Source organism: Ruditapes philippinarum, unplaced genomic scaffold (genome assembly GCF_026571515.1).
Source record: "Ruditapes philippinarum isolate M1 unplaced genomic scaffold, ASM2657151v2 ctg6315_1_1_1_1, whole genome shotgun sequence".
Lineage (NCBI taxonomy): Eukaryota > Metazoa > Mollusca > Bivalvia > Venerida > Veneridae > Ruditapes > Ruditapes philippinarum.
Genome location: NW_026854605.1, coordinates 92,475 through 118,030, shown reverse-complemented (window position 1 = coordinate 118,030; position 25,556 = coordinate 92,475). Strand labels below are relative to the sequence as shown.

The 25,556-nt window shown below is 32.1% G+C and overlaps 2 protein-coding genes across 5 annotated transcripts in view; both read right to left on the bottom strand.

Moving 5' to 3' along the window:
• Positions 1 to 7,869, bottom strand: part of LOC132740571 (uncharacterized) — a 28,124-nt gene extending 20,255 nt beyond the window's left edge. Inside the window, exons 1-4 of one of the 3 annotated variants that reach the window (XM_060728495.1) lie at positions 7,752 to 7,869; positions 5,648 to 5,725; positions 5,167 to 5,294; positions 576 to 738 (exon numbers count right to left, since the gene is read on the bottom strand). In XM_060728495.1, coding sequence (XP_060584478.1) covers positions 576 to 738; positions 5,167 to 5,294; positions 5,648 to 5,701 — 345 coding nt within the window. In that variant the 5' untranslated portion in view covers positions 5,702 to 5,725; positions 7,752 to 7,869. Of the gene's footprint in view, positions 1 to 575; positions 739 to 5,166; positions 5,295 to 5,647; positions 5,726 to 7,423; positions 7,570 to 7,602; positions 7,682 to 7,751 lie in introns of those variants that run through there. The other 2 variants (XM_060728497.1, XM_060728496.1) reach the window with 2 other exon arrangements.
• A 2,185-nt stretch (positions 7,870 to 10,054) lies between these two features.
• Positions 10,055 to 24,753, bottom strand: LOC132740570 (signal transducer and activator of transcription 5A-like). 2 transcript variants are annotated; one of them, XM_060728494.1, is made up of 19 exons: positions 24,575 to 24,753; positions 24,096 to 24,203; positions 23,180 to 23,249; positions 22,383 to 22,459; positions 21,525 to 21,673; positions 20,996 to 21,151; positions 20,583 to 20,657; positions 19,551 to 19,890; positions 18,964 to 19,056; positions 18,460 to 18,598; positions 17,519 to 17,571; positions 17,003 to 17,044; positions 16,264 to 16,379; positions 15,552 to 15,736; positions 14,980 to 15,165; positions 14,673 to 14,760; positions 14,432 to 14,490; positions 13,256 to 14,039; positions 10,055 to 12,770 (listed from the first exon to the last, which is right to left on the bottom strand). In XM_060728494.1, exons 2-19 carry the CDS (start codon positions 24,141 to 24,143, stop codon positions 12,671 to 12,673), a joined length of 2,760 nt encoding a protein of 919 aa, XP_060584477.1. In that variant the 5' UTR covers positions 24,144 to 24,203; positions 24,575 to 24,753; the 3' UTR covers positions 10,055 to 12,670. The 2 variants fall into 2 exon arrangements, with proteins under 2 accessions (XP_060584477.1, XP_060584476.1); XM_060728493.1 differs by having other exon boundaries at positions 14,673 to 14,763; positions 24,575 to 24,742.
• Positions 24,754 to 25,556: the final 803 nt, after the last annotated feature.

The following is a 25,556-nucleotide window of genomic DNA, read 5'->3' as shown; positions in this document are numbered from 1 at the left end:
AACTAGCGTCATCCAAATAATGTCGCCCACGCGTAATCAATTTGTACAATAAATACAATTGATTTCAACCGATACATGTTATAATCCGTAGAAATTTTCCAAGAATCTAACCAAGGACTCTCATATAGTTTGTTTAGCCTCAGAATCCATAAAGAATATTGTGTGATCGATTGTGATGATCATGTGATAAGGAAGTTACAGAGAAAATCAAGGAACAATGCAAGCGGAAATGACTCATTCCCTTTAAATCCCTTAAAATCTGACCAAAGTCATTTATTGTGTACAAAAAATACGTTTAATTTGCTAATATATGCATAATTGTCTTCTTAATGGTAAGCAACAAAGAAAAAGTCATCTGGTGGTGAAAATAGTACATTCATGATTCTGTCAAACTTCATACGATACATTCATGACTTCACGTGGATTTAAAATATTCATGCATTTCATAAACTATAAATATATATTTCTGAAGTCAGATGTTTTCATGATTAATTTTACTCTTCTGGTGACATGCCGCTTTAAGCTTGATAGAAATGCGACAGAATTTATTATTTTTGACTGTAAGTACTAAATACCTTTATTTTTTCCTTGACTGCAGTCATTTGTATTTTAATAAGTACTTCTGCAGAATGTTGAATAGTTGTTTCGAAATCGTGAAAGAATTTCCAATACAGTTCATCTTTTCTTGTCTGACATCTTCCCGTGGTTTCGTCCTCCAGTACATTTAACAGATCATTCCTTTTATAAAAGATCTAATGTGAATTATTATAGTCAATGCAAACTGAAATATTCAAAATATATAGTTTTAATGCTTATAGTCACATTATGCTTTAGAAACAAAAACATTTCTACTATTTTTAGAAAGGGCAAACATAAATTTTATAATGTATAAAAATGGTTTTAGAAAAATGTTAGATGCTTGTTACCTGAAATAAGTAGCGCTTAAGGTGACAACAGACAATTTCCGTGGTACTCACACAAATGTCATTTAAACTAAGTTATTTTAGTAATAATTGTTATTTATTTAATCTTTGTGCATTAAATATCGTTGATCATCATAAAAAATAACATATTTGAAAAAAATGCCTTCGTAAATGATTGATTTTGAATAAAAATTCTAAAATTTAAAATCGTCATATCAAAGTCATTATTTATTTTTTTGTCATCAAACTTTTGGAAAATAACCATACTTATATTATCTGGGGAACCGTGTCTCAAATTTTTTCTATCTTTTCTCAAAAAAATATTACGTAACGTCAAACATTTTATGCGACTTTTTTCACCATACATATTACGTAATTAAAGATAATTAAGTCGCTGATTGAGCAAACAAAAATCCGTGACACGGTTCCCTCCGTAAATGAATTTCCTTTCATGTACTTTAAACCGCATGTTAATTGCTTGGTTATTAAAAAAGTTATGCCGATTCAAAGTTAGTCCGACCCGCATCAAACGAAGTGTCATAAATCGGATGTTCTCTCTCGGACCCCTACGTTTCACGCTAAATAATTGCATAAAACACAAATATCGCACCAGAGAGGGTCACAAGTTGCGGTAAACATACTCTAACAACATTTTATGACCCAGTGACATCTGACCAATTAAAAAGCTGCTGATTAATATCAGTTTATAGCCGAAATTTCTTCAATTCTTAACGTGATTTACTGTCCGTCTGGTATCTGTCGCACATGTCGCGTGACTATCGGTAAAAGTTGAGGCACTCAGGGGGGGGGGGGGGGATGGAACGCATTGCGCACCGCTAGCGGGGTATTTAATTGTTTCCTTTTTGAAGTTTATTATTATTATTATCAGCATTATTATTGTATTATACCAGTGTCACTCTGCCTGTGTATTCGTGTATGAAATTCCGTTAAAATATAAAATAAAATAACATATTATATATTTTTTCCACCAAATTGATAATGCTTCACATATTTTAATAGAAATAAAAGGTATTACTCGATCATTATGATCTGGCCTTCTTGACTTCTATTATCATGAATATCATCTATGCACGGCATAGAGATCCAGTTTCTACCGGGATAGACAATAAATTTCATACTTTGTCCCAGATTTATTAGTACTGTGTCCGATTTACTGGCGAACAATTTATTTTCACTGAAAATATATTTTAATATCTTTTTTTTATTCATAGAGAAATAATCATCCTTAGACAATCTAAAATGGTTTAGAAATTTGTCAGGGACACCTTACCACAAGTCATATAGGCGTTCACATAAAAATGTTGTCTGTTTTTGTTGTTAATTGTTTTACTTGACATTGTTAGAAAACGAGGTTGAATGTAAAGTAAACCCTTGAATCCGTACAAAAGTCTATCAACTCAATGTAATATATATCAGATTAACGGGACAGACAAATTATTCTCACACATTATGGATATTTTAGCAACTACATTTTTAATCAACCCCGTGGTCGTACGATTTGCCGCTATGCTTAATTATTTATGTTTCATACATAATGTTACGTACATTGGCCAACAATTTTTTAATTTATAAAAAAAGGCTAAATGTTGAGATATTCATAAAAGATGTACGGTAGTTGTACGATACATGTATTACGAGTAGTATGGACCAGTATGGACCTGTAATTCACGCATATATGGAACTACCGATTTCCCTCATTGATGCCTCAACAGGGGGCAGAGCGTTATCGATAATCGACAGGTTACGCGAATAGCAGATACAAATAGTATAGGTACCGTTTTAAAACGTTTAAAAACACATTTTTTGGACTAACTGCTTCCAAAATTAAATCACGAATGTGTTCAGAAAAGGTTGATAAATCTACTTAGCAAAAAATCTCATTTTAGGTATTTTCAGTGATAATTGACTCCGTTGTCACCTTAATGCGACAAGACTAATGTCATAAAAGTAGCAAACTGTAAACAAAATAGTATTTTGACTTTCATGCAAAATGCTAATTTACTATAAATGTTCTTATTACCAAAAGCAACGGATGAAAAATATGACTCCAGTATATGGTCAATGATTTACTTTGAAAGTACGAATTCTTCGAATAGTCGAGTTAAAGATATGCAGTTGCATTTTTATGCCCAACCCCTTCAAAGAAGAGGGGGTATATTGTTTTGCTAACGTCGGTTTGTCCGTCGGTAGACATCAGGGTTTACGCTGATTATCTTGAAAACTATTTACCACAAAGTCTTCATAAATCACAAAGTGATTGGTCATAACTTGTAAATGACCCCTATAGATTTCGGGGTTACTAGGTCAAAGTCACAGGAGCCATACATGTCAGAATGGTTTCCGCTGATTATCTTGAAAAGTATTCATCACAAAGTCTTCATATTTGACATAGTGATTTGTCATAACTAGTAGATGATCCCTATTGATATTTATAGTGTCACTAGATGAAAGGTCAAGGTCACAGGGGCCTTAAATGTCAGAATGGTTTCCGCTCATTTTATTGGTAACAATTCATCACAAAGTAATCATATTTCACATATTAATGGTCATATCTAGTAGATGATCCCTATTAATTTGGGATTACTATGTCAAAGGTCAAGGTCACACGGGCCTTACATGTCAGAATGGTTTCCGCTGATTATCTTGAAAAGTATTCATCACCAAGTCTTCATATTTCACATAGTGATGGTCATATCTAGTAGATGATCCCTATTAATTTGGGGTTACTATGTCAAAGGTCAAGGTCACAGGGGCCATACATGTCAGAATGGTTTCCGCTGATTATCTTGAAAAGTATTCATCACAAAGTCTTCATATTTCACATAGTGATTTGTCATAACTAGTAGATGATCCCTATTGATTTTGGTGTCACTAGATGAAAGGTCAAAGTCAAAGGGGCCTTAAATGTCAAAATGGTTTCCGCTAATTGTTTTGGTTACAATACATTACAAAGTCTTCATATTTCACATATTAATGGTCATAACTAGTAGATGATCAATATTGATTTTGGGGTCACTAGGTCAAATGTCAAGGTCACAGGGGCCTTAGATGCCAGAATGGTTTCCGCTCATAATCTTGGTTACAATTCATCACAAAGTCTTCTTATTTCACATATTGATTGGTCATGAGAAGTAGATGGCCTCTATTTATTTTGGGGTTACTATGTCAAAGGTCAAGGTCACAGAGGCCTTAAATGTCAGAATGGTTTCCGCTGATTATCTTGAAAAATATTCATTACAAAGTCTTCATAATTCACATATTGATTGGTCATAATTAGTAGATGACCCCAATTAATTTTAGGTCAATAGGTCAAAGGTCAAGGTCACAGGGGCCTTAAATGTCAGAATGTTTTCCACTCATTATCAAAGTCTTCATATTTCACATATTGATTGGTCATAATTAGTAGGTGACCCCTATTGATTTTAAGGTCACTAGGTCAAAGGTCACAGGGGCCTTGAATGGTAGTATGATTTCCGCTTATTATCTTTTTACTATTTATCAAAGTCTTTCTATTATATATATTGATTGGTCGTAACTAGTAGATGACCCCTATTGATTTGGAGGCCAAAGGTCAAGGTCACAAGGTCCTTAAATGGTAGTATGATTTCAGCTCATTATCTCGAAAGATTATTATCACAAAGTCTTCATATTTCACATATTGATTGGTCATAACCAGCAAATGACCCGTTTGCTTTTGGGGGCATTAGTTCAAAGGTCACGGTCACAGGGGCATTAAATGTCAGAATGGTTTCCCCTTATTATCTTGAAAACTATCGATCATAAAGTCTTCATATTTCACATACTGGTTGGTCATAACTAGTAAGTGACCCTATTGATTTTGGGTTCACTATGTCAAAGGTCAAGGTCACAGGGTTATTGAATTGTTAGTATGGTTTCCGCTCTTGAAAGCTATTTATCACAAATTCTTCACATTTCTTTTATTGATTGATCATAACTATTAGATGACCCGTATTGATTTTGGGTCACTACTTCAAAGGTCAAGGTCTTAGGAGCCTTAAATGTCCGAATAGTTTCCGCTCATTATCTTGAAAATTATTTATCACAAAGTCTTCATTATTTTTCTTTTTGCCGTAGTTGAACACTTCATGTACCCATTTATGGCAAGTTTCTATAACAAAATTACCAAATAATGTGAGTCAAGGGCTAGAAAGGGTGGGCCTATTTGTCATATTTGACATTTCTTGTTATTCTTTATACACACCTTGACCTATATACCTCCATAAACCAGCCATCCATCTTTGATCTAACATACAGCAGACTGATTTTCATATCCTCACATAACTTTGTCCATTCCTCGCCCAAGCTCTTGATTTCGGGATCTGCCGGGTCCTAAAATATACTCAAGCTCTTAAAATGATTAAAACTTTTAACATCTGACTAAACCATTCATTTGAGGAAACGCATCCTATTGGGTGATTATAAATATATACGAAAGATATAACGAAAAGAATGACTATTTTAATGAAAATGATGAAATGCGAAGATATATTATAATTATTGAAAACTTCTTTGTTTCAGATGTTTTCTTGGGAACCATTGGCAGAACATACTGAAACAAAAAGTCTATACTCAAATGTGGTACACAAAACAGACGCTTGTCTGCCAATTATTCAATTCATTGTATATTTCATTACATAGTATCTACAATTTTTATTTATATATTTCACAAACATTTGACTTACATTTTCACAAACATATTGATGAATGCTTTCTGAGAATTCTTCAACTTCATCCATAATTTGCTATGTTATTTAGACAATCTGCAAAAGAATATGATTTTTCTTTTAACTTACTGAACTCTAGTACCGACAATGACTTACCCATGCATGCCACTAGAAACACCACCGGGCTAGTCAGACACGACTAATACGTGATATTCTTGAACACTGCCGGCGAATCAGATTGTATAACAACTTGCTCCGGAATTATCTTGTTATCAATGTTGATTGCTTGACACATTTCCCTTGCTACTTCTGGAAATGTGTTATATGGCACTCGCTATGCATGTTTCAGGAAAGCATTAGTCTTAGATGCAGTATTATAGCTAACTTTCAACCTGGTTCAAGGGGAGCTCTGTAGAATTTAGAAGGCTAGGCTGCAGTGTGCTTTTTGTAGTTTTTGGCCGCACTCTTCTCAATAATTCATGGACCATTTGTGATGGAATACGCATGAAGTTGCAAAATTTTAATGTAAAAGCATTGGTTTCGTTCACCAGCCTAACCATTAGTTTGACGTACATTCCAAGGTTGATTTTTTTCTCTTACCGATAGTGCACACAGCATTTCCGTTTTCTCTTTTAAGGTTTTAGATGTATAATTGACACTTTTTCAAAAGGCGTTTAAAACTTTATATTATTAAACATTACTATATTCTAGACATTAATACAAAATATTACAAAAGTTTACCATCTTTTTTGAAAAATATTGGCATTTAAAGTTCAACTTTTGTATCGGTTTTATACAAAAACAATCATGTTTTCATTATCTGTAGAAAAGTTCCACTTATTTCATATTTTCTATACTTGAAAAGTGATAATAAAGAACTATAGTTTTTGAAAATTTTTAAATAAATCAATGCAAAATGCATATGATTTTTTTGTTTATTGAGACAGGTACCTGTCATTATACATAAAAATAGGAAGAGGGTGGGGATAAGAAAACCCTTCAGAGCTTGTCAAATGTAATCGGGATATTAAAATATTTTTAATAATAATTATCTAAGGACTATTCTTAACAATGGTACAAAACATAAAGAAAGTTTACCATGCTGATTTTTTTAAATAATAATCATTTTAATTCGTTAAGCTATCCAATTGATAGATCCCAACTATGACCTTTTATTTGAATAACAATATATTTTACCATAAACATTGACATGCTTACCAAAATCACTATAATAAACGAATTCTGAAATTAATCAAAATTTGCGATATTGAAAAGAATTCACATACAGCTTAGCCTAAATCTAAATGTACATTATATGTATCTTTTAGCTGTGTATTAAGCTATATATTGCCGCTGCCAATTTGTTTGATTTTTTTGTGTTAAAGATGCCTGTATGAAAGAAATATGTTAGTATATTTCCTTGAGCGAGTGACTCAAGCGTTGCTAACGTTTAAAACCGTACTTTAATTAGTAGTACTATTTCTTGATCCGGAACATTTTATTCTGTTTTAATGTAAATAACAGAAACATTCTATGTAACTCATTCGAAAATCGAGCATAAAGTACTGAAAAAAACATAATTCTTTTTTTTCATTAGAAATATCTTTATTTCCTACAAACTTTTCATAATATTTCTCATTAAAGATTTGTGCCATGAATGAAAATGAATTTAGGAAGAATAAATTTTGTTTCGATGCAAAGTACAAGAAATAAATAAATTTCCTACGTTGAGATAAAAACAATACAAAATATACCTATATAAATGTTCGTGCTCATAAATAAAAAAATACTTACGTTAATGTTTTAAGTACCCAATCTTAATATAATTCATTTTCTGCTAAATTTCAAAATTTACGCTTTAGATCAATCCATCAAATATAAGTGCAGAGTCTACCTAATTAACTTATGTTAAATAACATGCGCATTTTCATATCGACAATTAACTACAATTAACCTTTAAATATAATCGGTACCTTTTTTAAAAACATCCAACCGGTAATTATATGTGCACTCATTTAGTACCTCATTTTCTGAAAATTTCAATTGATTGTGAAACAAAAATAAAATTCATTGAGAAAAAATCTGATAGAGAAAAAAAGCAAAGCAGGGAGTCTACCCATACCTCATTTGCAAATAAATCTTATCTCCATTTAAGGTCCCCGATCGTTAATATCGATACATGTGGTTTTGTTTATTTTCTGAAAATGAAAGTAGGTCCTCTACTTAAGCGTTATCCGATCTAAGCCAATCAAATACACCGTACTGAACGACGTATGGAGGTAAACCAATAGTGTCGTAGATAACCGCGACTCTTTTTTGAAAAACTCAGTTGGTTATTCCGTAATGTTGCTCTATTTTCAGATCGTTACTTGGAAATGGTCAAAGTGAAAGTAGAATTTTAACATGACGGGAAAATTTTTTTGTTGAGATTTTTCTTCAATTTGACGGAGATCTAGAAAACCAATAACCTTTGTTGTAAATTTCAAATCATTCGCTCAATCGTATGGTCCAGAGTAAAGATTTTTTTTGTGAAAATGAGGCTTAGAACCGCAGTAATATGTCTTTTTAATCTTTTTTCTTTTAACGTTCTGTCTAAATTTTAATCTTTAAGGCTTTTTGTGTAGCGCATTTAGTGCAATTAAATATACATACCTTTAAACATTTTAAGAATGTTATCGATCTAGATTTTATTCATTTACACAGAAGTAAAGAAATCATTCTTATATCCCTATGAGATAGAACCGCCTTTTTATTAGATACTAATTGGCAAACTGTTGGTTTATAAGACGCCGCGAGCACCAGTGGTAAATTATAGTCTAGCTTTTGTTTATATTTTTGTTGTTTTAATAACATCAAACTGTTTTCAAATTCTCTAATAAAATAACTTTTCTCATGTACAACATGTCACCGAGCTTTAAGGAATTAAAGTAAGCATTTAACTGAAGTGATACTGTCATGTTTGAATATCATATCAGTATCTTATTTTATTTACCTAATAAATAACTTTTCAAGGACAGGGAACAAGGGATGTCTAAAATACGCAATATAGCTACGGGCACAACGGATTTTTTTTATGCAAAACAGGCAAAATGTATACATACATGCTTATTCATTCAAGATATAAACAGATTAAATGAGTAAGTTTGTATTAAAATGTATCACAAATATTTGCAATATGTTTTTTTGACAACTGATCGTTAAACTTCACGCAGTTGGTCGAGGCATATAACGTTGTTTTTCTTTTTATTGGAATTCCTATCATTCTGACCAATCGTTCATTGTTTATTTATATGTATATGTGTATTATCAGCTTGCATCAGTCTGTCTCACAAAATTAATGAAATTTATGCTGACCTAACAAACATTAAGCTATTAAATGGTTTAAATTATGTTTTTGAATATTTACCCTGTACGACTGTGATACATAGTATTAACTGACAATATTTTATTGAGTACCAAGTAAGCGTAAAACAGTGAATTTGAAGAATGGAACGATTTCATTAAACAACCACTGTTTATTATTATTATATATATACTTTTTATAAACAAACTGATTACTTTGTCATGTATTATGTTCTCATTTTGGCTGTATCATTCAAAAAATATTGTGAAGGTAGTAACGAATTTATTCTCGCCAGAACATTTTAAAGATACCTTCAGAAGTTCGCATGAGTTCGTATAGTTCGTATGTCAGTAGAAAAAGGACGTTTCATTCAAGTTTAATATGTTTTCAACATGTTTGGGTATTTTTTCTCTCTCTCTCTTTTGATGACGTTTATTTCGCTTTCACTTCTCATTAAAAAAAAACAATTCATTTATTTTCTGGATGGAATTATGTTAATAGAATGAGTCCCTTATCATTGATCTATTCCAGCATTAACCATTTAAATGTTTTCAGCGAGCATTATATTTTATCAACGCTTATCAATCTTACTAATAATTTTAAATGGATTTTCAGCGCTTCGTTACGAGTTAAGCTATCAAATTATTTCGCTTCGTTACGAGTTAAGCTATCAAAAACATTTGCAATATCCATATTTACTATTCTTGTCAAATTACATAACAATTTGTACATACAATTCATTTAAACATATCGTTATACAGTTTTCTAATCAAATTACTGAAAAAGTTGTCGAATTGTAAATCTTTCATGTAACGCAACTTATTATATTAAACTGACCTTGGTCTGAAATTTAAATTGAAAAGGCAATTTCTTTTTGTCAGACTAAAGGAAATTCTTGTGCAAGCACTGAGGGCAAAGGCATGCAAGTATCATACAAGTATCAAGCATTTTTCTTTAAGTATTATATAATTACTTCAATAAGAATGTTAATAGTTTATGAACTAAAGGTTTATAAATTTCAGATAAAATGCAACACAAGTTTTAAAGCACTTGGTACCTGTGTAAAAAAGTACATCAACAAAGATTTTTTCATGATTTATTTTTAATGATTCTCGAATCAAACAAAATGGTCAACATTTGGATCCGACATTTAACAACGATTTAACACCACGACACAATTGTCTCAAAGAATATCACATACAAATGGCACCATTTACAAAAATATAGCTTTTAAAACATAAAAAGTATGGACTGAAAATTTACGTATCAAAATTAAAGTGACAACATTATCATTTTAGCTCGTCTATCCGATAAGAATAAGTAGAGCTATTGTAGTCACCCGAGCGTCGGCGTCGGTGTCGGCGTAACCACTTATGTTAAAGTTTTTGTAACACCTCAAATATTTTCAAAGTCCAATGACATATGGCTTTAAAACTTTGCACACTTGTTCACCATCATGACCCCAACCTGTAGACAGAGCGAGGTAACTCTATCAAACATTTTGACAAAATAATTATGGCCCCTTTTCGACTTAGATCGAATTAACATTAAAGTGTGCATACCACCTCAGATATTTTCATATTCAATTGACATCTGGCTTTGAAACAAGTTGAAATTCTATACACTTCTTTGAGAGCATTATAGGACACTCTTCAAGTCCTATAACTAACATGGATTTAAAGGGGGAAAATGGCCCTTTTGTGAAGTTGAATTTTTTACATTATCAAGCACTAAGAATAGTCGAGCATGTCCTACCGTAGCATGTCCTACCGTCAGCTCTTGTTTTAATGTGATGTTGAGCTGATTTGACTATATACATCTATTTTAAAAGATTGACTATTCTTATTGCCATTGACCAATTATTGAAAATGAGAAGTGTTTAGTATATAAAACAACTGCCTAAAGTATAAAACAAACTACCCCACTCTTTTTATCAATTAAACATCAACGACACAGTCCGAAGGATTTTTATAAGAATTTACAGTGAGGCGCGTGAGTTATTGATTATACAGGTTAACTAGATTAACAAGAGGGCCATGATGGCCCTTAGGTCGCTCACCTGTATATAGGCCCCTTCCTCTCCCCCCCCCGGCAGGGCCAATTTTTGGACAAACTTGGTAGACACCCATAAGAAGATGTTTCATGCTAAACATCTAAGTTCTAGCTCATTGGGTTTTTTAAAAGAAGATTTTTTTAAGTTTTACTATACACATATATTTAAAAACAATGACACCCCTGGGGTGGGGCCAGTTTTGACCCCAGGGCTAATATTTGAACAAACTTGGTAGACACTAACTAGAAGATGTTTCATACTTTATATCTAAACTCAAGCTATTTGGGTTTTTTCCAAGAAGATTTTTAAGTTTTTGCAATACACATATAAGGAAAATCAATGACCGGGGCGGGGCCAATTTTGACCCCAGGGCTTTTATTTGAACAAACTTTGTAGACACTCACTAGAAGATGTTTCATGCTTAATATCTAAACTCTAGCTATTTGGGTTTTTTCAAAGAAGATTTTTTATACACATATAAGGAAATTCAATGACCCTCGGGGCGGGGCCAATTTTGACCCTAGGGCTTTTATTTGAACAAATTTGGTAGAAACCCATTAGAACATGTTTCATGCTAAATATCTTAGCTCTAGCTCTTTGAGTTCTTTAAAAGAAGATTTTTTAAGTTTTTACTATATGCATATAGGGAAAATCAATGACACCCTGGGGCGGGGCCAATTTTGACCCCAGGGCTTTTATTTGAACAAACTTGGTAAACACTCACTAGAAGATGTTTCATGCCAAATATTTACGCTCTAGCTCTTATGGTTTTTTAAAAGAAGATACTTAAAGTTTTTACTTTCGGTTGCCATGGCAACCAGAGTTCTGCATGGAATTAAATTCTTTGAACAATTTTTAAAGGTGACCACCAAAGGGACATTCCTGTGAAGTTTGGATGAAATTAGCTTAGTGGTTTATGAGGAGATGTCATTTAAAGTAAAAGTTTACGGACGGACGACGGACGGACGGACGCCGGACGAAAAGCGATCACAAAAGCTCACCCTTTCACTTTGTGACAGGTGAGCTAAAAATTGAAAATAATTATGCCAAAGTCTAAATTCACTATTTACACTTTGATGGGCATAATGTCACTTCAAAACATCAATTATAAAATAGTACAAAACCAATCATATAGAATTCACAACGCATCAAAGGTAAAGGTAAAGAGCAGTATCAAAAGTTAATGAACATAGATGCACCAAGAGTTGCAAAAAATCATCAGAGTTAAATGTGTACTGAAAACTAAACATCATGAATTGACTGATAATCGACACACCAGAATGAAAATAACTAAAGTATAATTCACAATGGTGCTTTTGTTGCAAAATATGAAAGTTGATGTTCATATTTCATGTCAATCCATCTTTAAAACAAAAATAGCAGTTTCAAACATTCAGTCTCTGTTCCCAGGCATCTTCTGACATCGTGCTGGCAACATATTTTTCAGATAAGTCATAGAGCTCATGCACTCCAACTTGAAAGCTTCCTCACAGGAATATAATATAACACACGATCACGATTCGAACCAATATCGGCGAAGTTCGCATGACTGTTAAGACTTTTGCCGTCGGAAGAATGCGGAAAGCGATCACAAATTCTACATATGACACAAGGAAATACACGATGGCAAAGTTGTGTAAGCTTTTCACATGTTTAATACGTCACTTTCCAAACTGAGCAAGTCCTCGATGTCTTGAAGATCAGGGATCTGGTCTTCGTGCGACATATTCTGCTCAAGGTCAAATCTGACAAAAAACAACACAAATTAAACAACTGGAAATCTTGCAATATATTATATCATTACAAAACAATTTTTAAACTGATGTATATTTTGTAATTGATTTTTAATTGAAACAAATCAAACTGCATATTCTAACGAAGAACATTCATCAAATTACCAGTTTGATTATCGAAAAGTTACCCCATTACACAGACATTATTATGTATAATTAATGCCGTTTTTGTTTAAAGAAACAAGGCTCCAAAAATAATCCCTCATGGACAAAGAACATGTTTTTAAATTTACATTAATTACAATAAATGCGATAAAGAATATCATGATTACAGTTAATTATCATCACTAATAGCATGGTGTTCACATATTCATAAACTATTCAAATTGGACGTGATACAATTGTAAAATTATTCATAATCACATTTATTTTAAGTAACATTATTTTCAAGAGAGCTGTTACAGCGAATTAGATTTCATTTTTAAAGTAAGTTTTACCCTAAATCTTCCAATGAGTTGCCAGACATAAAATCCTCTTCATTATTATTAGTAGGATAGTTGGTACTTTCTTCTGAAAACGTAATCTGATTTGGATTAGTCGGTGCCGATTCACAACCATTCTGTGACCAGAGTAGGACACTTCTGTATCGCTGGGGTGTTAATGTCTCTCTTAGATCTTTCATGGTCGATAATTGAAGTGTTGAATTACTTTCCAGAAGCTGTGTAGTTTGAAATTCGTTCCATTCTGATTCATGTTCTAATACGTTTGTGTTTTCATTGGATCTGACATCTGTCCCCGATCCGGTAAGTAAGAGATCAAAGCCAGTCAACTGTGGATCAAGTCTTTCTGGTGTACTGGCCCCGCCCATTGACAGATTAAAATCATTTACAGATTGGTTTATGCCTTGATATGATGCAATTCCCGCCTTACTTGCCTGATCTTCATGGTAATATAGTGCGGCATTCTTTGCACCTGACGCAAACGCATCTTCTGCACTACTTTTCATTAAATAACTTTCAGGTGAATATGGAACAACAGAGTCCCCATTTACATCATTTCCGTGAGATGGTGAAAAGGAAAAATTGGGTACCGATTGCTCTGGACTCTGTTCCATATAGCTTGGACTAATTGAAGAATTGCCCGAGATTTGAGATGTGTATTCCTTCCGTTCCGAATCATAAGGGCATTCGCTATCCTCGGACATATTCGAGGGACTATCTAAACTTTGTCCAAAATTGTTGTTTTCATGTTTTCGCCTTGCTTTCTTTACGACTCTTGATCCTTTAAAAAATGTAACAGTTGTTATAATAGTGTAAATCCATATGTAAAGGATTCAATAAGGTTCAATTACTTCATATCATTGATATGTATCACAGCAATGTTATGGTCATACAGATTATAACCGACTTGAAATCACTTTCTATTCACTGCTGTAACTTCGAAACCAGTTAAGGACGTTGCAAGAAAGCTATCAAGCTAGCTTACCGAGGGTGAGTGGTAATGCACGATGACAATCGCATGCAATTTACCGATCAATTTTATTTTCTTACTACATGTAGTTATATATTCTCGGATGTCAATTATATTCTAAGATGTAAATAACGGACAGAAGTGTCAGTAAAATTTAAACAAAATTCAAAATACTTTTTGTTTCCTGCAGAAGAAATGCTTACCAGGTGAGTTTGTTTCCGTGTCAGCTTGTGAGGGGGCACCAGCAATAAGGTTGATTTGCCTATAATTTAGTAATGTTTATAGGTTTTATATGATAGTCTTATCATTCCGAATAACTTCTAAAACTTTAAATTCTAATATCACTTGAATTATGTTTAAAATATTTTGCATTTTATACAACATAAGAAGGTGTTTATGAAGTTTTAATTTGTTCGAAAGAAGGTGAATTATTATCATACATACCTAACTGCTTTTTCCAAGTCAGGCACTGACAGTTCCACATCTGATGGTTTCTTATAACCAAAATCATCGCCATTGATTTCCTGCTTGCCTGCTGATAAAAATTATAACATTTTCAACGTAAATTGTAACGATTTTGGTAAATATATCATAAATTCTTTTCTAAGATTAATCCAATCATACTTTTTATATGATCACATCACACACAGATAAAAAGTGGATGCAGTCCTTATGCCTCAACCATTAAGGCAGCCCCTCGGCCAAAATGGACACATATGTCTATCAATTAAAAAAGTAAATCTTCACCTACCTTTATTTTTATAGTACTTGTCAAAGAGTTCCTGTCGACTTTTACCACCAGGATACAAAAAGCAGTATAAAAGTTTTTTCTCGTCTTTCAAAATATTCGCCAAATATTCCGGCGGGTCACTTAAATCGAGATCCTCTACCACTTTTTCTGTGCTGAAATCGGGCTGGCCCACACTGTTTCTTTTTGCTGCAAAACAATGTTAGCGCATTTTCTAAATATATTAGTTAAGAATAATGACAAAAGAGCACATATTCAAAAAGATACGCAGATTTCATCATATTATCATTGCACAGAACAAGTTCTATGCATAATCTAGTTTTAACACATTTATTTGGCTCGATCATGATAAAATCTTGAAGCGTGCTTGAACTGTTCTCGTGTCGGAACTGCTTCATGGAAATAACCAGTACAGGTGTTATATGAAGAAACATTCTTGTGACCCTAGAAGGGCTCAAAACCATGATCCCAATTTCAAAACTTTTCTTTCAAAACCATCTTGCTATTTGGGAAACTTAAGTCGAGATTTCAACATAAGAAAAATATGTTTTTGCCAAGAATATCAATACACATACCCGCTTCTCTTGATTTAGAAAATTTGATACAAAATACTGATGCTTTAAGTCGACCATATACATTTTTCACGCCGTCTCTGTCTCTTATCTCCGTATCAGAAAAGCGGAGAATAAATGTTCCACTTTCCTTGCATTTTGACAGCATCCTATGCACGATTTGCCGATGTTCAAACCCCATTATTAACCTGAAAACAAAAATATGGGTCGTGTAAAGAAAACATCGTAAATTTCATTATCTAAGCAGATATTTTGCTGAACCAAACTTACATTTAAAAAATATGTCCATAGAATAAGTATCCCCAATATTTAATTGTATAGTCAATGAAATCTTAACAATTACTGAAACGGACATACAGCGCGACGGACGGACAAGGGCAAATATATACCCCCTTCAATAGTGGTTGGGGTACAAAAATGACTTGAAATTACTTTTAAACATGTAAAGGATTTGTCTAGTTTTTGGTTGTGCAGGTGTCGCTTATAGAACTTATAAGGTTATTACTGGCACTGAAATTCCTAGTATAAGTAGACGGGGCTCACCTTGTAAAATATACCATATAAAAGTCATCAAAGAATAGTCATTATAAGGGCATCAGTTAAATATATTAAATATATCATCGGGTAATGACTTTCGCCATCAAATGTCAAAATATTGAAAATACAGAAAGCAATTAAAAAAACATGGATTGACAAAAATCTGATATGTACTAACCCGTCATTCCAATATTTCAATAGAAACTCCTCAATGACGTTGAAAACTCCAAGAAACCATTTCCAGAAGGAGTAAGGTACATGTTTTGGATATTTATCCTTTTTATCCTTTTTCTCCTTAGGGATGAAAGTAACATACAATTAATAGTTAGTTGTAAAATTTTATACTGGTTCTTATACTACAATTACTCATTGATTTACAGGATTTTTCATTCCGAGAAGAGCCTCAGCTGTATAAACATCTATAATAAAAATTACTGTAATATGAAGTTATTAATTAATTCTCTTAAAAACATTTACTTTAATATGAAGTAATAATTAATTAATTATCTATAAAACGATAAGTGTTCATAAAACAAGTCATCTTTACTAAACTTATGTTAACATCCCTATTATTCCAAATCATTTCATATTTTTATTCATTGCATGGATGGCAATTTACACATGTTCTTTCTATCCAGCTGGCTTATGGTACGGCGGTGCCCGTTTTGTGCCTGAAATACTAGTATTGCACACAGCGGCACCTGGCGGTTTTTTACCACCAGGAAAGCTGGAAAGTCGTCATATGACATACTGTGTTGGTGCGATGTAAAACCTAACAACAACACGCATTATTTATTAATAATAAAAAGCCTCTCCAAAAAGATAAAGCTATTTCATAAAAGCTATGCCCAAAACAAAATAAAATGCTTTGAAAACAATAGCACAAACTAATTGTTTTCATTCCTGGAATATCTTACCCCGTCGAGGGAGTAATCCTTCATCTTGCGTCCTGTTGGGTCCTGAAATTATACAACACATAAATGCTAGCGTTCATTTTTTATCCGTGACCTGCTGGATTAAAATTAATATGCCATGCTTCAAATTTAAAACATTCAGTTAATAATTATAGGGATTTCATGATCAAAAATAACAAAAGATTGAAGTACCAACATTATAGAGTCTATCAGCCTGCGAAGATGTGCGGGCTGGTCCGACTCTATACTTGTTGCAAAGGCAAATCACCTTCGGGTCCAGCGGTTAAGGGTTAAAAAAACACTTAATAACTGAATTTGCTGCAGTAGCAAAGTCTATAGTTTGCAATTAGTGAAATACATATTTATTGACTAACTTGAAAACTCTAAATTCTTATCATGCTTTAAACATTGACCAAATAACTCAATATCATCATGAATCTCACAAAATAATAGTTTCAACATTTACAATTTAATAAAATAATAATAATAATAATAATAACAATAAAAATATGTACTTACACAACAAAACTGGGACAACGACACCAGCTCATCATCAGGTTTATTTTGATCACCTAAGAATTATGAAATATCTATTACAAATTGTAGTTATCATGAGTTTTATCAAAATGTGAGATTTGGAGAGATACCTTTGAACTTGTTATGCTAGAAAAACTCATGTTATCAATACCGATACAAATAAATACAAATAAAGTAGACATAAAATTCGTAGCCTAGGATATAACTAGCATGTAACTTTGGGTAGCAACCTGGATGTTGTGCTCTGCAGATTGCGTCGTAGTGGGGATCATTTGTGCCAAATTATTTTAAAACCTTTGAATTGTCAGTAATTTATAGAGCTAGGCTACTTTTATTCATCATGCATAGCCGTTTCAAACGAAAAAGAGAAGTGAATATTAGACGATTTCATATAGCTGCGTCTGTGCATATATGCTACACTTAGGAAAATATCTTTCTGTAAACCGGCAAATATCCTAGACTTAATAATAAGGGTTTTATCAGAACATCAATATCTTGATCTGGACTTTGTTTAAGATCTCAAAAGTAGCAAAACTTCTGAGTGTGATTCGTACTAATTAACTCCATGGAAGTCAAATAAATAGGAAACCCTTTTATAAAATATACTTGTGCATGCACCTCCTTTTATTGGAACACTATATTCAAACCGTAATGAAATTACATAGCATTTTCACTCTATGTCACACTTGCAAACAATACAGACTTTCCTTCTGTCTTGTATTATTTTTACATGTAAATCATGAGTAAACATACAGCAAACACAAATGTATAATAAGAAATATAGTATAATATGATACAAACAGATACGACAGGGAAATAATTGAAGACAAACATGTCAGAACCACAAAAAGCGGTATCATATCATATCAAACATAGAAGTTTATTCTATACAAAACAAGAAAAGAAACAATAAATGCAAGTACCAAATAGCTGTCTTTTAAGGTGTTTAATGTTGTTATCGGTGAGGTTGTGTGACTTAGAAATCATAGAGAACTTCATCTTCAGCATCTCGGCAACTAATGACCACTTCAATTCTGTTGGAGTCATCTCGTGTATGGAAAACTGAAAAAAAAGCAAAAAAAGTTCAGCATAGTGTGAACAATGTATATATACCTCAATTCCAGTTCTAAATATATTTTTTGTGTTGTTCACTATGTTCATGTAAAAAAATTGAGTCCTGCTTTAGTCGGTGGTAGAGGAAGTAGTCGGTGGATTTCACTTACCTATGCTGTCCTTGAACTTACTTGATCAAACCGAGCCTGCCACATTGTCAATTTTCGCGTTTTAATGCTTCCACTATATATATATTTGATGTTTGTACACGAGCTAATTTTCATCTGAATTTTAAAATGTATTAAAAAGTAAAATATTTTGTTGTTTAAATAAGTTGATTCTAAAAATGAATTGGCAAGAAACACTCTACTTACAACATTTGTTGAAAAACATTGCCACATGATAGAAGCTAAACTGTTAACTTCTTGGTTTGATGCAGTTATCACCACCAGGGGCAAGGACATTGTCTGGAAATAAATCATCTTATATAATACTTTACTAAATTTATTATATAATCTATATTATTAAATTACATGAATGAGTACATGTGACAGATTTAGTGAAACACTTTGTGCTAATAAATTCACATACAATTGTATATCTGATCTTTATTCCTCAATTTCACCCACAAGCTCATATTATGACACTTATTATTGACTTTGGAAGTCTTGAAATTCTTATGTCTTTAAATTTAATTTTTGTAAACAAATGCATGATTTTTTATACGAAGCCAAATTACGCAGACTAATCCGGACAGTGTCGGTTTTGAAGCGAAAACATCTGTTTGGCATTTGCGTTTGACATATATTAAAACAGGGACAACCGATGCTTTAGAAAAGAAAAAAACACACCATTATAGCATTTTTTTTAACATTTCAAACCGTTAACTATTCTGATTAATAAAATAATGGTACAATTAAGTATTTCATCTGCTATGGTTACACTAATTTTTTCTATATACCCAAATCGTTTGTGATTCCAACTGCGTAATAAAAACGACCCTGAACTTTTCCTCGTGCACTTTAACTTCCTTGTTCTGTTGTCTCTTGAAGGTTTCTTCAAACGTTAGATTTTTGCAAACACATTCCATTCTATTTGTTTCTTTCCGAGATGCAATTTCAAACTTCTCAGGAGAATTCCGCTTTTTGGAAGCAAGCACATTCTTTACTCTTATTTGTTTCCTTGCCAATTCTTCAAATTTCAGACCATTACTATCTACACATTGCCTCAGGTTTACTTCAGATACCAAATAAGGAGTTACTTCCCCTACACTGTCATGCATGTAGTCAGCAGCCAAAGCCCTAAAATAAATAGACAATGCATTAAATGCACGTGGTACGGAGTATCTCTTCCTATTCAAGCCAATTATAAATATTTTTAATTCTGAACGTTTGTTACGTCGCTTTTCATTTGGTAATCATGACGTTTAAATTTTAGTTATGAAGATCATTGACAGGTTATATGGACCTATATAAACAGTTGTTTGAAAATATAACCCAGGCCGCTAGTAATATTGCCTAGCGGCTCCTTTTATATAAACAAAGGTTGATATTGGGCCATATAACTTGTTAAAACTCTTTATAACTAATAATATATACATCACTTTAAGTTAATTTTTGTTCGTTTTCATGGTGTGAAAAAGATATATATAAAAACAACTTTTTTGCTACAACACTTACATTTATATCTAAAAATAAACGAACCTTCAATTTCAACTTCGGCAAAATAACTGTCGCACATTATTCGTTTATCATTCGTTTCAAAAGGTAATAAAGACATCGAAATGAACCACAAGTGATCAGACTGACGCAATATTGATAACATCATGTATCCTGTTGTTGTCCTACTGCTTTTAAAATAACCCTGCGTAACATTTTACAATTGTGCGCATTCAATAATAATGTGTTCTTTAAACAAAACAGGGGATACATGCTTGTAAACCAAAAAAGCAACTGTTTTCACTCCATATAAAAGGTATAACTGATAAAACTACCTTATACAGAACGCTGGGAAATGTTTCTTCATTTTCCGTATACAGAATTCCTCTTGTTCGGTTACAACAAATGTTCTAAAATGATAAATAAGAAGTAATAATTCATTATTAAACAAAACAAAAAAAACAAAAAAAAAACATCAATACCTTAATAAAAATACAAATTTTCTTTAAAATATTTGAATATGCATGTACAATGTAAAATGTTTAACCTATTAAAAGTTGTTTTCAAATGTGTTTATTATTTTTTGTTTCACATATTTGTCATGCAAGGAGGATAGACAAAAATGGAGTAAATCATGTTATTCTCATGTTTATGAACTGTAGAGCCTGATTTAAAAAAAAAAAGTATTGGTCTGTCTGTCTGTCTGTCCGACAGAAAAATATAACAAAAATGGAATAAAAATAAAAACCTTTGCAAAAAGACTGCCCATAGTTTCTGGTAGGCTGACAAATGTGTTTCATAATCTTGTTTAAACTGGGGGACTTCAAAAGTTGTCAAAATCTCCTTCCATCCTTCAAAATCTTTAGCAAGTAACTGATGCAGGATCTGACCAGTTTCCCCACAACTTGAGGTATAAAAGAAAAACATATTTGTTATTCAAGCAGCATGAGCAGATGAGCTAAAAAAAATTCTATAAAATCAAACTTAAGAAAAAAGTAATAAGATTTAAGAAAACGTAAAAAGATTAAAAGTTGAAAGTAATAATTTTGCATGTTATGTGTATAATATACAATATTTATAACTACATTTCTAATTCGACACTAATGCAGTTAGGAACATTCTTGCGTATTATGACCTCCTTGCGTTGCAAGTGTCATTGACAATGTGTAATTATATAATTCTTTATAATAGAATTTATGCAAAAACACCAAAAGAAAAATTGCATTAAAATGACCTAAAACGCAACATATTTAAAGCAATTAAGTATAAATATTCACCGTTGAGCAATGCTTTTAAGGTCTGGTGAATCAGCAAGCCTGGCATAAAACAGCTGAAACTGTGCTTGCCATTTTTTTAACTGTTCGGTTAGGTACTTTATAAGACTCTCCAATATGGCGTAAGAACGTTTTAACAAATCTGACATGTTCTGTAATGGTAATGTTAGTAATTAAACATCAATGATATGTTAGTAATGAAGCATAAAAAATATGTTAGTAATTAAACATTTTACATCAGATATGTGGATCACACAGAGAAAGCTTTTTTGTACTTTATGTAATATTATGGTTATTTCAAGGAAATAATAATCTTTACTGAAAATAGAGGATTGCCATAAGTGTAGCTATATTTTAATGCAAATATGCCAATGTAGGGTCAAGGTCAAGTCAAAAAATTTAGTTCTTTAACACCTTTGATGATTTAAGTTTTCTTTTTTTTTTAAATCAGTTTATATATATATTCATGACAAAAAACATTGTTTACACAGTTGAAAATGTAATCTACATTTCTAGTTTGTATGATATCATCCATTCATTTGATTTATGCTGATAACAAACTTGTATCAATGTTTCATTATCAATATTATCAGGTCATAAAGCAAACTATCTGACTGCTAGCAGCATTCTTCTCATGCAACCGGTGCAGATCATGACCGGTACACAGCATGGAATTCGGTACACAGCATGGAATTCGTCATGGATTTTGATCATGTCAGGTTTCAGAAAGAGACATAATTTGGAAATAAGTTTAAAATGATGAACGGTTTTGCCTCGATTGAAAGATGGATAAGATAGTTTAATAAATTTAATTAACATGGCATGAGCTAAAATATAATGAAATAAAAATGTTAACATCACCTGGTTTTGGTGGTCAACATTTTGAAGTATAGTCTGAACATTTTCACCACCTGTTGGATTATGCTCAAGGAGATTACCTGTAAAAATATAATTTTCTTAACTTGTTAACAATTTTAAACCCTTCCCAAGCAAAGACCAATGGCCTATTTACATCATTGTTTAAAAATAACGACATATGTTTCCTTATTTCAAAAGTCATGCGTCAAAAATTAACATTATCCCCACTTCTCCCATGTAAAACTCACATTTCAGACCCATTTATTTCCTTTGTTCTTAATTTGATTGCCCTAATAAACCTATTTTCCATCCTTATAGTCATAACACTTGATTTTCTCACAAATGTATACAAAAAAGTAGTAAAAAAAAAAGAAAGGAGTGTAAGTTTATTTTCCTTTTTAAACCCTATATGACTTTGTATCTTCTTAGTGATCATTGTTCACTAGCTTGAGTAAACATATCTTGAAGACAAACAAAATTTCACTGCCACGGAAATACCTACTTCTTTGAAAGTCTACCCATACTAGTAGGTGGTTGCATCTTAAATGAAGAAATGCAATGAAAAACACATTTCATGCAACCTAGTACTGATCTCTAAATCATTAAAATCTAAATTAAAATTAAAATCTCAACCAAAACACGAAAAGGTGATTGAGTAACTAAATTATTATGCATGTAAAGCAATTCAGCAGGTGAAATTTGTAACATAGATATTCCTCTCTTAATTAATTTACAGATATTTCATTATAAATTAATTGCAGGGGACATCAGCCTAATAACAAGAAAAATAAAGGATTTACCATCACTATCAACATGTTGGCTTAACAAGAAAACAGAATTTCTCAGTGCATCTAATTCTTCTTCTATATCCTATAAATAAAAAGACAGCATTTAGTGATCACCTATCTTGTATCCAGAGTCATAACTTTATTAAGAAATGCAAAATGACCCATGAAAAGCGTTATATTTACCAAATCGGCCAATGAATCGTACAAAAAAGATTTCAATTTAATTCTGTATGTATATTTCTTTATTATCCTTTCCAGATGTTTCCATTTTTTAAGTGCCTCGCTTTATGTACGAATTTCAAATTTTGTGTTTCCAAGGCTTTTGGAACTCAGTGGAGCTCCTATCGGTTGAGACACGACAACTGTAAACAATCTTATTTTGTTACTCTTGATGTTGATTTCTATGCCATGTAAAATAATTATAACGTTACTTGTTGATCTCATGCCACTAAACTCACATTGTAACATTTGTTGTATGATAAATGGTCTACATATTTTATAATAATTAATTCCTATAATAATTAATTCAACTGCAGAGGTGGTGTTGTGATAAAACTGCGTGTTAAAGTCAATAGTTCAAAAGCTATACTGGTTTGAAAAATAGCTAAAATTTGTTTCAGTAGGTAATGAAAATTTAAGCCTTCCAAATTACATGTCCATAAAAAAGAACTTATAAGATACATGTATCATTGTATGTACATATGTTCAAATATACAGATGTTCAAAATTGAAAAAGAAAATGTTTTGCCATCTATGTGTACAGTTTTACAAAACTGTTTAGAGTTTTTTTTTATTAATGCATGTAATTATTTAGTTAATTAATGAATAGTGCCGTACCTGTCTCGCCCCAGGTAAACGACAGGCTCAGTAGTAAGTACTAAGGCCTACCCTATCGTTAATAATCAGTCAATCAATCAATCATGCCTACCTTTTTCAACTTCTTTGCTAGTTCAACATCGACATTAATCGCTGCCATACTTGTAATCACGTGACCACATAAACTGATGTCTATGTAGGTTTGTAGGTTATAATTTTCCTATTCAATAAAAAATATCTCTTTTTAGAAATTTTAAATATATCTGCTCTTAGTGTAGATTCTAGTACTTCACACTTTATCTATAAGTACAATATACATGTAGCATTATATTGATTTTAAAGTGTGTAAATCGTTTGTTTTGTTTTTCCTCGATTTCAAATACGTGCACAGAAACGTATCTTCAACAAATTAAAAAAAATCAACGTTTAGAAACAGAAGTTGAACTCTGAAGCCTTGTAACTGCACACTGTTAAGTCTTAATTAATACTAAATTGACATAACCAGATAACATGTTATATGCATTGAAAGCACTTTCTAACCTAATAAGCTATAAACTAAGTCATATATGAAAAGTAAAACGTTCAACATACCTGACTAATCTCAAGTACACACTTCAAATGAAGTCGTTCGAGATAAAACAACAATTTAAAGCCGACATCTTTGAAAAGATACGATCCATCACGGCCCGAGTCCAAGTTAACAGCTCGGTGTGTTTACATGAGTATCCAATCAAATCACAGAACTTAGAGCTTTATCCAATCGTTTTCATTCAGTTCTAAAAATACATTTTGGTTTCCCAAAATCACACTAGCCGTTCAGTTTTTCAAAAACTACAATCAGGATTTTCCCTTGTTACTATTTTTGGATCAATTCATGGATATATAGACCGATATCGCTTACTTTAAGTAAACAAATGATGTTTGGTTTATCAACTTAATATTATTTGTTTACATCGATAAAGCATTTTTATCGTGGGTTTAAACTGAGGTAAAACAAACATGTGAGTCAATGTGAACACATTTTTTTTATATATTTATTAATTGTAAAAGGCTCATCATGTACAATATACGTGTATATATATATCTACATACGTACAGTCCTAATTATAAAGAATCAGAGATGATGAACCAATTTAGACAGATTTAATTTTGTGAAGAAAGAATTAACGTCCAATGTGAAACTTTATTAAATTCATTGACGATCTACCTGTCTGGCCCGGGTTGCTTAATTGTTTAAATAGAAAAGAAAGCTTGCATATTTAATAGGTCCATTTACAGTAGAGTAAAAATTTGAAACATTATATAAGACAAGTTGTTATATTTTACGTCATTTCATTTATTAATTATCTAATTCATTTCATGTGTTTATTTCATAAGAACTTCAGTCTGAATAAAATGTTTTGCAGCCAGATATATAACCGTTTGTTGAAAAGAACTTTTGATTTTCCACCATTCTGCTGCTGGGAAGAACCGTTTGTTGATATATATTTTTTATTTTCCACCTATCTGCTGCTACAATTAAAGGACCGTTTGTTGAAAAGAACTTTTGATTCTGCTAGAACGGACCGTTTGT